The sequence below is a fragment of the Montipora capricornis genome, chromosome 10 (genome assembly GCF_036669925.1).
Source record: "Montipora capricornis isolate CH-2021 chromosome 10, ASM3666992v2, whole genome shotgun sequence".
Lineage (NCBI taxonomy): Eukaryota > Metazoa > Cnidaria > Anthozoa > Scleractinia > Acroporidae > Montipora > Montipora capricornis.
In genome coordinates, this window is record NC_090892.1 from 11,128,851 (window position 1) to 11,141,350 (window position 12,500).

The 12,500-nt window shown below is 43.0% G+C and overlaps 1 protein-coding gene across 1 annotated transcript in view; it reads left to right on the top strand.

Annotated features, from left to right (window-relative positions):
- The window catches only part of LOC138019398 (rho GTPase-activating protein 5-like), a 28,502-nt gene extending 16,302 nt beyond the window's left edge, over window positions 1-12,200 (top strand). The window contains exons 9-19 of the mRNA XM_068866172.1: window positions 1,011-2,044; window positions 2,530-2,746; window positions 4,282-4,512; window positions 5,786-5,889; window positions 6,463-6,513; window positions 7,218-7,268; window positions 8,085-8,364; window positions 9,423-9,500; window positions 10,941-11,072; window positions 11,329-11,434; window positions 11,882-12,200. Coding sequence (XP_068722273.1) covers window positions 1,011-2,044; window positions 2,530-2,746; window positions 4,282-4,512; window positions 5,786-5,889; window positions 6,463-6,513; window positions 7,218-7,268; window positions 8,085-8,364; window positions 9,423-9,500; window positions 10,941-11,072; window positions 11,329-11,434; window positions 11,882-12,062 — 2,465 coding nt within the window. The 3' untranslated portion in view covers window positions 12,063-12,200. The remainder of the gene's footprint in view (window positions 1-1,010; window positions 2,045-2,529; window positions 2,747-4,281; window positions 4,513-5,785; window positions 5,890-6,462; window positions 6,514-7,217; window positions 7,269-8,084; window positions 8,365-9,422; window positions 9,501-10,940; window positions 11,073-11,328; window positions 11,435-11,881) is intronic.
- Window positions 12,201-12,500: the final 300 nt, after the last annotated feature.

The following is a 12,500-nucleotide window of genomic DNA, read 5'->3' on the forward strand; positions in this document are numbered from 1 at the left end:
CAGAATAGTATTTCATGAAGGAAAGAAGTCCATACCGCATTCACAAGGTAATAGGGAGTTCGTGAAACGACGACGGCTACGAGGCGACGAAAACGTCTATTCAAAGTCCACGTTAAAGGTGTCTTTAGTGTTTCACGATTATTCCATTAATTGGACTGGTACGAACGGTTTTGAAGTAAAAATAGAAAATGAAAGATTCACAACTGTGTGCACACGTTGTCGTTACAACCTTAAATCTAGTCATTTCATGTTTCAGTTTTGCCTACAGTCATGGACAAAATTGTTGAGACAATTTATCAAAACTAACGCTTTTGAACTAACAACAGTTTTTTGTATTTGAATGAAAACACCTTTTACATATGTCACCCCCTACCCCCCTTTCCCCCTCCCCCTGAAAACGACGTTGCAACGTGGATGGTTATTTGTTTCCAACATTGAAAAGGGGGGAAGGGGATGCTACCTCTCACGAGGGGAGAGAAGAGAATTTACCCCAAGGGAAAGAAGGGTTGGTAATTTTTATGCCTCAACAACGTTTGTCCATGATTGTAGAGTAGTATTAAAAAAACGCGTGCCGCAGGGTTGTTTTTCGTCTTTTAGCCAATAATATAAGGAGTTAAAGCAGCGGCATCGCCACAAAGCAAGAATATGATTGGTTAAAAAAGAAAAACAATCCGTAGGACTATCACAGAGACCAAGGCAATGAGTCACCTGGTCTTGCGGCCTTTCCTGTTCTTTCACACGAAGGTGACCGACTTTTGGTGTGACGTCTTTACAATGTCGTATAAGGTCGCAGCCATGTGTCGAGGCAATTTTTACTGAGGGCTTAACATACAGGTACAACACAGTGGCAGGGCTAGGTTCAGAATCGCCGACCCTATGGTCAGGAATTCCGTGCGCTAACCACTTCCCCACTGTAACGCTCGACACTATTTGTCAATGCTGCTCTTATATGGTCCTCAGTTGTATGTGTATCTCATGTACTTTTTTCAATTTTTTTTTCCTTTTTGCAGTTGGAGCATTTGCTGCATTTTTTAATGACGTGTGGGAAAAGAAGCGGGACAGTGAGATGGCCTATCAGAAGTTTCTCAATGAGCAACAGTTGCGCCAATCTGAAAAGCAGCATCAGGTTTCAGTCCGTCGAAAGCACGATCCTCTGCCAGAACCACCAAGTAAGAAACCAACAAATTTTGAAGACGAGATCAACAGAAGGCGAAGTCTTAACAGACATCCCAGTTTGCCAAAACAAGACTACGAGCAACTAGAGGAAACTTCGGAAGAATCCGACATCAATCCTTATGCTGTGTACGAGAAGGAAGTGCCTGTGCCAGGGTACAGTGCTATAGAAGCGGTGAAGAATACAGACCAAGCAAGAAACTCGAGAGGAAGCGACGATCTAGTGCCCTATGCCACATCAACTCCCAATGCACTGTTTTTAAGCTTGCAAAGGGGCGGTGCTCTCCCTGGGACCACTGTACCGAATAACGAGGTCTGGCAGAAGAGGGAAAGCAAGACTGAGGATCTCTACGCGAAGGTGGATCTCTCTCGGAAACGCTCTTTCAGGAAGTCGAAGGAACTGGCCATGAATGACAGCGAGGTGAACTTGATTGAAAACACTCTTTATGCCAACGCCAATCTTGTTCAGCAGCAAAAATCTGCCCGAGAGACCCCTCCCGCCAAGTTGGAACTTCCACCGCCAATCCCACAGAGGAAATACAACTTGGATGAAGACTTCCCTCCGGCTGACTCTGGGACTGACACGCTGAGGAGCAACTGCGACGAAGGATACAACACATTTAAGAATGACAACCGGAAGGAAGAGAACATTTATGCCGCCGTGGCCGACCTGCAACCGAGACCTCGTCCCGTCTCGGCAGAGGATCCCTACTCGTTGCGCGTCCGAGAGAAGATCGATCTGTTTAATAATAAATTGCAGCCAAGGCAAGACTTGTGGGTCAAGATGAGTGTAAGACAGGAAACGCGGCAAGATATCCATTCATCGGAGCCAAATCTGAATAACGTGGAGGCTCCTCTTGCTCAACAAGAGGTTTGTTTTCTCAAACTTTAGCTAATAACGATGTATGAATTGTTTCCGCGGTGTTGGCTCGATACAAGAGCTACGATACTCGATACGATACAGTACTTTTGAATGTGCATACGTTGGTATTGTCAGGTACTATGAGCTTTTTGGGGATGACTGAAGAGGGATCGAGGAGGACAAACATAACCAGTTGTTGAAAGGAAAGAATTTCTTGCGAGACTGTCCGGATTCTTATGTAATTTGTCCAAGTTTGATTTGTAATGTCGCGTTTAGCTGTTCGAGTAATTCGTAAAACAACATCGTGGCATCGTTTCGACCATGCACCAACGATTTCAAAGGACACAAACATGACAACCCCATAACACTTTTAACTCCGATACATGAAAACGTGACCTGACAGTCCTCAACTAAACATAAATCCTCGCTATCCTTTACCTGCACGCTTAAGACATTGCCAGCGTTTTTAACTTGAATTTGGATCTGTTCTGTAGGATGTCAGTGACCCAGAGTACGCCCAGATTCAAGACGCGTTGAAAAACAAACCCAAGGTCTGCAACAGATCTCGCGTTATCGCTGTTGCTGTTATTGAAGAGCCCAAAGCGTCAGACCAGAAGGCAAAGGTCCACACTCGATTCCCTTCCAAAGGATCATTGAGGCTTGCACATTCGGCTGAAGATGTTAGCACTCTTGAGAGATTATCTCGCAGAGGTAAGAGTTGGAGAGGAGTTCGCTTTACGATTCAGGGCCCGGTTGTTCGAAAGCCGATTAACTTAATCCAGGATTAGCTTAAACTTTTGTTTCATGTCTTCAACTTTTTGGTGAAAGTTTCTTTTGCTTATGTTTGTTTTTCAAGATTTACTTCTTCTAATGTAAAGTTTTTTCCAAATCAGCGTTGAAAAGGATTTGGGAGTAGAGAAATAAACTTCTTGGTTAATTTTTAATCTGGGATTAGGGTTAATCGGCTTTTGAACAACCGGGCCCAGTGCTGTGAACGAAGTCCAGTGGAATTACGAGGGAGTTTAAGAAACGACGGTAGCTACGGCAACGACAACGTCACAGAATAATAATGATATCATTGGCTAAAGAGGAAACTTAATCGTGCTGCACGTGCTGCACGCAGTTTAGCACACATTTATGCTGTAAGTAGGGAGCTTACGCGAAACGACGACGCCGACGGCAACGACGACGCTACAAAACAATAGGTTTAGTGAGCAAAAACAATAGCTCTGCACGCTCTGCACGTGCCTTTTACATTTGTGTACATTTCTTTGCCGTCATCTCCTAAATGACGACCTGAAATGACCAAATTCAAGGTTCTGTGGAGGACGTTAGCACATGACGATGAATTTTCAGTTTTCTCTCTACGCTTCCAACTCACTCATACCAGTTTAATTCCTCGACAGTTACTACACATTTTTAACGCGAAACTACCCGAAGTAGTTTCTTAGTGATATGAACAACGCGAACTTGTATTTTTAAATAAAGCCAGTCCTCGTTGCCGTCGTCGGCCTCGTTTCGTAAGCTCCCTATTGGCGTATCAACGACGTGAAATAGCCAAATTTGAGGTTTCGACGACATCTTGAGCATACAATCTTCTATCTTTACTCAGAAACCGTTGGTACCCGATTTTTTCTAGGATACTTCGTCCACGTTGTACAATGTGAACGAGATGGAATAATCGCGAATGACTTGCGATGGTCAGAGCTATATTTTGAGGTGACGCTTTCGTCGTCGTTGCTGTCGAAGATCGTTAAGTCCCTACTTTGGCCAAGCAGACGCGGACAGTCCATTAAACCAATCATAACGCATACAGCAAGGCAAGCTGGTGGAAAGCGCGCGAAAACGCATGCAACCAAGTCGCAATTGGTTTTGCTTCGACTTTTGATTGGTTGAAAATTTGGGGCAATATTTTTAGCCAATTACCAAGCAGATCAATGCGAAACGGAGGAATCGCAAGCTTATTTTCGTCGCTTAATTTATAACCTCTCTGACAAAGGGCCAGCGCTCGTCACATATTTTTTACGGTGGCTTATTCGGCTTTATCAGCTTGTTGCATTTTATAATACGAGAGATGATTCGACGAAAATTTTCAGGAGAAATTTACTTTTCAAAATAATTGAGGGGCATCATGCCAAAACTGTGTCGATTCAAAGTGAAAGGGACAAAAAAACCAAAACGGTTTGAAAGTTTTCTTTGATATTCTTTAGTTCTAAAGATAGTTGATTTTGCTCCTATGTTTTCAGACACTTTTGGTCGGCCAGTAACCGGAAGAGGAAATAAAAGAGGGGACAGCAACACTTCCGATCAAGGAACTGGTGACGAGGCGACCCTGCCTCGTGTTGAGGAGCGACAGGAGAAAAAAAAGAAACACGGTATACGGCGCTCACGGAGCACGCAGCGTACTGGCCACGTTACGACGCCAAATGTGCCCACCGAGGTGCACAAGAAACAGCTTTTCCCCGGAAAGCGCCTAGGTGAGAACGGAGCTGGGGATGGTGAAGTTATCGATTAAACTGGAGTTAGTTACCAGTGAAACTGTTTTCCTGCCTTCCCGATATCTTTGTCAAAGCACTCAGTCACTCCTTTGCCTTATATTCTTGACTGACACGTTGCGTCAATCCCATCATGTTGGTGCCAAAAATAAGAGCTTTACCGTTTGCTTCTTTTGTTTGAACTACCAACATTCTGGCGATGACGTAAGAAGATTACTGTTATCTGTATTACGTATTTAAGTGTCAACGATTTTGGATATTTTCGGATTTCTCGTAGGCATGGTTCGAAACCAAATGATAGAAAAGGGGAAATAACCTTACCCTGTAAAGCTTTTCTAGAGACGGTTCTTCCAACGAGAGAAGCCCATAAATAAAACTTGCACGAGAAACGAGTGATTCAGGCTGTGTCAGATTGTTATTGCGAAAGAGTTATCTGTTTTACGAGAAGTTTACGAGCAAGGGTATGAATGTAAAAGCAAAAAGCGAGAGCATAATGAAAAATGAATACCTTTGCTTTGAGTATTTACCAAATAGACAAGCGTTATGCGATATTACCTTCTTCGGGTTTCACGATTTTAATAGCAGTTGGTCCCACACCTGTTTCCAAACTTGTTGCTAGTTTTGACTGAATTAAATCTGAGGAAACATCGGTCTGTTCTCCGCGCGTTCTTGAGATTTCTATCGCGAAAGTTCATCAAATTACCTGGGTTTTTGTGAAGAAATTATACTGGTGGAAGCACAGAAATTAGGTTTTGTCAATTGCGTTGATTAAAGATAATACGAGACCCTATAGGGAAATTGGAAAGTTGACGTTCCGTTCCTTCCATCAGTGGTGAATTTATTTCTTGTATCAACTCAAGTCCACTTTTCTTACAGACTTAACTGATTGGAGTGTAATGTGAAGTGCAAGGTTTCTACCCCATATGAACCATTTGAGCGTTAGCTCTACTAATGGAGATGGGCCTACACAAGGACAGAGAAAAACTCTGACCAGGGTGGGAATTGAAGCCACGACCTTCGGGTTAGATCACCGCTGCTCTACTGACTGAGCTATAAAGTCAGACGGGAGCAAGCCGTGGGAACTGAAGATGTTGAAGTCACGGCAATGAACATGCACAAGTACAAGGAAGGAGTACGTTTTTGCAAACGTTGGCCGTGTAGGACTTATATTGGAACAGACTTAACTGATTGGAGTGTAATGTGAAGTGCTAGGTTTCTACCCCATTTCTAACCTTAGTGTAAATTAATTTTGCAGCCAAGAAAGAATCAAGAAAAGGCGGGACCATGTCGTCAAGCCAGGAAGATGAATCCACTTTGGAATTCATCAAGGAAAAAGGAAAGAGTAAAGGACATTCCAAGGTGAGTTGTTTGTAGATGTTGATAGCGAATGAGTTGGAGAGATTTCAGCCTTGTGATATGACATCGTTTCTATTTAAATTCTTGAGAAAAAAAAAACGAGGTATCCGTAAAGAAAATAATTTGTTGTCAGTGTGTGGGGAGTTTGTGCCGTTTAAAAGTCATCAATCAATCAAAATTGATGGCTCTTTGCATTGGTGATACAGTTGAACAACATGGCAGTCGGGTATTTTTTCATGTACATTCTTAACTGAAGTAGTAGCATTCTTCAATCCAAGGGTCATCTTTAAAACTCGCTTCTCAATTTTTTATAGCCCAATCACAATAGAAGCAAAATTCCGTAATTTTTTTGTTGACAAAGTATTTGAAGTTTGTAGCGTTTCGTATTTATCAGTCAATCAATTCGATGGCATTTGGAATCGGTGACACAGCTAAGCAGCGTGGCTCTTAGCCAATCGCTTTCGAGTGTTTTTTCCTGTGCAATGTAAATTCGTGACTAGAGTAATAGCATTCTTTAAACCAGGATTGTGATAAGTGTGACATCTTCAAAACCCGTTTCTCTCTTAATTTTTGTAGCCCAATCATTTGGACATTCCTCATAGAGAATCCGATGTTGCGACTGAGGAGGTATGTAGTTTGCCTTGGAGTATTCAACTCAATGCAGTAAGAGCAATTTTCGAGTCCCCTCACACGGCATTTTGTTGTAATTCCTTTTAGGGCAGGAGGGATGGAGAAGTAATGAGAGCACTCGCCTTCCACCATGGGCCACTTAGGAAATACCATAATACTCCCTGTTAAATGTTTGTGCGCCAAATTTTGCATATGCATTGTTTTCTCGTGGGACCATTGTAAGTCCCAAAAGAAACTGGAAACAATGCTTATGCAAAATTTGGAGGGGGGGGGGGGGAGGGTGGGTGGCAAACAGCAAACAAAGAGTATTATGGACAATGGTATTTTCCGAAGTGGCCTATTGTTGTCCGGGTTCCATTCCCAGACTCGGCGTCATATGTAGGTTGAGTTTGTTGGTTCTCTTCTCTGCTCCGAGAGGTATTTCTCCGGGTACTCCAGTTTTCCCCTCTCCTCAAAATCAATGTTAGATTTCAGTTGATTTGAAATAAACTGATTTGATTTAGGTGTACAATAGCGTCAATTAGTATGCCAGAAGACTATAGACATGCACTTAAATATAGTTTACAGTATTATTTCATTACAACCTCGCGAAAGTACTTTTCAGTAGCTTTAGTTCCACTTTCAACCATCAAATCTGCTTTGAAGATGGAAAGGCTCGGGCACTTAAGGCTTATTCCAGATTTGAATTTAATTTGTTGCAGGAAACCGAAGACGATCCGAACTCTCCTGTCGGATCAAAATTGAAAAAATCGGTGAGTGTCGACCAAACAGTAACAGTTAAGGATGACACTGCTTGCAAACCAAGTGTTACTGTTACAGTTCAGGTTGTTTCAAGAGGGCGGCCCTCAGTTAAGGACCCCTATCACAATAGACGAGAACAATAAAGTGATGAAGCCGGCGCTAAGCCCGCAGGGTGTTGATTGAGCTCCCATTTCCCCCATAATTTCAAGTCCTTCCTTTTTTCCTCTTATTTTTGATTTTTTTCCTACTTTTGGTCCATGCTTGGAGCAAAATGTAATGGTCACTGGTAGTAAAACAATTCATATGCTAATGTACTTGAATTATTAAATCTCCGTACGGCTGTGAGTTACGCTAGTTTTCTCCCGGCTCGGCTGGCCTTGTTGGCCGACATTTTTACCCAGAAGGTGGATACGTAGGTAGATAGATAGGCCGGTCGGTGGGTGGCTCGTTCGGTCCGTAAATCGATGGGTCTGTCGAACCAAACAGTAACCATCAGTGTGGTATGCGGGAAGTTTGATCCTCTAACCGTTTTATCTTGTTCACATTATAAAGCTTCGCCAGTCGGGAAATTGCTTTCTTTCCTTCATGGACATTTTTCAGCTTTGTGGCAGTCCCCTGAGACTGCTGTTCTGCCAGTATTTGAAAGGCAAACTTTGATAGGAACTATTCCAACGAATTTTGTCGTGTGATGTATAACGATAAAACGTGACAACATAGCTAAAAAGGTCCCTTGGGACTTTCCTCTAATTCGGTTCCTCTCCTAAACAGTTTTGGTCTAACGCAAATGTGCAACCTTCACTAAATTAGTCGTTCCGTACTCTTTTTAGCCGTGGTCATCGTCCAGAAAGAAGCCGACTCGCGAGGAACGTGAAGCTCTGAAGCTGAGGAAAAAGGAGGAGAAAAAATCGCGAGAAGACGAGAAACGACAGAAGCGAGAGGAGAAAAAGAAGAGAAAGGACAAGGAGAAAATAGACAAGTTTTTCGAAAACAGGCAGAAGAGAGTGAACAATTTCACATACTTTGCTCAACCGCTCGAAAACATCTGTGAAGCTGGATGCTTCGTGCCAGCTTTTGTGGACAAATGCATTGAATTTGTAGAGAATTCAGGTACGGCATGCGATTAGTGAGTTCCGTTTCGCGTTTTGTCGGGAATCTTCTACATACATTAGATAGCTTTAGCTGAGCGTGTCAGCATTTGGGAACGGATGCTCACAACGGAAGTAAACTTCACTATCCGGAAGTACGTTTGCCTCAAAGGCAAGAAACCGATCGGGACGTGAGGACGCGTCCAAACAGCAGTTGATCTGTCTCGGTGAAAAGTCATAGAGACAACTTGCCTACAAATCTGGGTCAAAAGAAGCTAACTATGATTGAGAGGCTGGGTGGCCTCATGGTTAGTGCGCTTGACTCTGGAGCGAGTGGTCCGGGTTGGGGGCCTGGCCGGGGACGTTGTGTCGTGTTCTTGGGCGAGACACTTTACTCTCAAGGTGCCTCTCTCCACCCAGGTGTATAAATGGGTACCGGCGAATTTAATGCTGGGGATAACCCTGTGATGGACAAGCATCCCATCCAGGGGGGAAGGGGGTAGAAATACTCCTAGTCGGCGTATTGGGCCACTTGGCTCGTAAAAGGACTTTACCTTTTACCTATGATTGACTTCATGAGAAAAATAAACCTTTGAATGACTATTTGAATCCCTTTTCGTCCGGTAACTTCCAGGAACTTCGCCTTTTTTTATCTCCTACTATGCCAGTCATTTTCTAATTCCTCTCTACGATCAGGTTAGAGCGGTTTTCAATTGAGTGTCAAAAGTAATTAGCGAATTGCTTTGGTTTTTTTGCATTACTTCACTTAGTGATTGGTTCAAAGTTCTCGCGCCACTTTTTCAACCAATTAGAAGTGAAACCAAAACCAATCGTAGCTCGCGCGTGCACATTTTCCCGCGCTTTGTGTCGGCTACGAGTAATTATTTCCAGTTTTGATTGGTTTACTGGATTGTCTCCTTCCTTTTTGATTGGCCAAAGTAATTACTTTGGTTTTGGTTTTACGACACATTTTGAAAACCGCTCTAATGGGTGTTTTGCGTTCAACATCAGAGAACCCACGTGATCTCTTAGATCTCTGACACTCCGTTGAAATTTAAGATTTACTTTCCTTATCTAAAGGAATGCAAGTTGAGGGAATTTACAGAGTCAACGGCAACCAAGCGGATATTAGCCTCATTGAGCAGAAAGTTGAAGAAAGTAAGTTCCAATCAGTTCCAAATTAAAAGAAATGTACATATTTGAATTGCAGGCCATAGACGAAAGAGAGAAAGGATCCTCTTACTTACCTGGATAATTTTAAGCAATTGTCTCTCTCTTATAGACACCTGAAAAATTCAGGTGGCTCCAAAATACCAATGGATTTCATTTGAAACCCCGGAACTCTGTGATGTCGATGCAGTGCTCTATCAACTGAGCTATGAAGCCACACATTTGTGAGCAGGTCAATTTGTTGGGCTCATGTGTTCCCGTGAAAGGACTCAATGAAAGAAATGTACATATTTTCAAGTGCGGGCTATAGACGAATATATAGATTTAGCCAAACCTAAAAGCGGAGCTACCGGTTTATTAGGCTGATTTCCGTACTGCCACGACCTCGGGCCAATATTCCCCAGTACGGCCCTCGCGCTCGGTTAGTAAGAAGTTAATAGCCTGATTTAGCAACAGAACGGGAACGTCAGTGGCGACGTCGCGCGCGGCAAAACTACCAATGAGAATTTAGAATAGAGAAGAGTCTATTCTATTCTGAATTCCCATTGGGGTTTTTTTCTGCGCGCGCCGTCGCCACTGACGTTCCCGTTCTGTTGCTAAATCAGCCTATTAACGTCTTACTAACCGAGCGCGAGGGCCGTACTGGGGAATATTGGCCCGAGGTCCTGGCAGTACGGACCGAGCGCAGCGAGGTCCGTACAAAAACGACCGAGGGCCAATATCCCCCAGTACGGCTCGAGCAAGCTCGGTTAGTAAGTAGTTTATTATATGGCTTTTTAATTACCTTTTGCTTTGTTTTCGCAAGCCCGTAATCGGCCCGTGGGCATTGCGGAAGAATAATGCCCTATAATTCAGTCACAATTGGCCAATCAGAGCGCGCGTTATATCGGCTACAAACACAAGCCATATAATAATTATTCTTACTGCCTTACTTAAACAACGAGTTTACGGGAAAAACCAAGTTTGAATCATTTTCGTTGAGCGTTGACGAAAAGCAATCAAATAAAGAAAACCAAACAAAACAGGACAATCTGCTCTGCTCATCTGTCGTAGGTCGTCCAAGCCAAGCTTGATGCAACGTGATCCGATTCAAAATTAATAATCTTTTCAAGATATGCCAAAAAATTCACTGAATAGAGAGCAAAAAGCAGCTCTAAACAAATTAAAAATAAACACTCAGCTTGAAGTTTATATCTCTCCGATTGTTGACTTGAATAACTGCGTAGCCACCAGTGTGGTCCTGACCAAAGCTATATATGTCAAACCTGGATTGAAGCCAAACCGTTTGCTACCTGAACACGAAAAATGTCGACTGTTAAGGACGGTGAATACTACTTCAAAGATATTTTTGCCCCGGCTTATGATTATGCAGGAAATGTAGATCTTAACAAATGTTATTGAAATCCAAATGATATCATCTCATACCAGATCCTCAAGTTGAATTGGCCGAGTTGGGGATTGGAGTTCACGCGGTGACAGGCGCGTTCAAGTCCTTCCTGAAGCTACTTCCAGAACCAATTATCCCGAATGCCTATCAGACCTCGTTACACGAAGCTATGGGTAAGTGTACTAATTTTTGTATGTTCTGGTTCAGCTCAGCTCAGCCCAGCTCGTTTCTTCGCGCTCAGTTGCGTAAAAGGCCTGCATAGTTCTGCGCCAACATGCCCTATCCCTCGTACATGCGTTGTGGCCAGTCAATGAGCTTGCGAAATAGATAAAAAAAATATTCGCCAACGCTCAAGGGAAATACATGGACACAGGCGCGCATGCCACTTCTTGTTATTAATTTCTTATTATTGCCCGTCTTGTTTTTCAGTACACGTTGATGCCAATGACCGCCTAGCACGGTTAAAACAGATCCTTCACAACATTCCACCTCACAACTTGGCTGTTTTCAAGCGTGTCATGTTTCATCTAAATCGGTAGGTTGCTTTATCACACTAGTTTACTGGAAAAATGACTGAATTTCCTGGTGTCTTTGCCAGGTCGCGGCTTAAACATTCCGAAGAAGAGGTTGGTCTTTGTTTCCCAGTGTAAATAGTCCCATAAAACCCGGGAAGAAGTCCCTCAATTTCTTTTTCCTTCGCATTATAGGATAATGACTTCCCATCTGTTCCAGTAACTATCGCACGACAAGGTCCGAAAATTCCACGGTTCAAAACGGCTTTTAATCCTCGGGAGTAAAAGTCACAGCAACTTTCTGCAGATTCTGACAAACGTGCTCACACCTGCAGTGCAGTACTTTCATGCAAAGACTAGGTTACTTAGCGCACAGCCTTGAATTTGCATGGCTTATGAACAATTCTTTCACTTTGAAGTGACTCGTAAACTAAGCAATGACAACTTGTTCTTTTTGTTTTCAATTCCAGTATCACTGAATATTCCGACGAGAACAAGATGGAATCACGAAATTTGTCTTTGGTTTTGTTCCCGACAATCATTCGCCCGGATTTTACACGTTTGGAGATGTCGAGCCAGATGTACTTTATCTTCTTCATACAAACTTGTATAGAAAAATGTGATTATTTATTCTCCAACGACGAGAATTGACAATAGGATTTATGAAGCAGTGATGAACACTTCGCAGATTAAACTGCCAAAAATTTCAGCCAGCCATGACCAGGAGAAATGGTTTTCGTCGTATCCACGGTCGCTGGTCTTGAATTTCTCCTGGAGATTCCACTGGGGTCAAATTTTAAAGTAACCTGAATAACGCGCGGGGAATCTACCGGTACGTCACACTTACCCGAACGATGCCGTTTCTTACTCTGTAACTAACGAATGTTTTATCAATGGAAGTTGCTGGTCGCCTCTATCCTTAAATCGCTAACTTGTTCTTTACCCGGACGCTGTCTGTAAAGGACGATGGAATTGAGATAATTTTTTTACGTTAGTCCAGATTTCCGACTGATTTGAATAGCGAAAGTTCGGAGTAAACAATCCGTTGCTGAATGTACAGTCGCCAAAGCAACGAATTCTCCGCTGGGT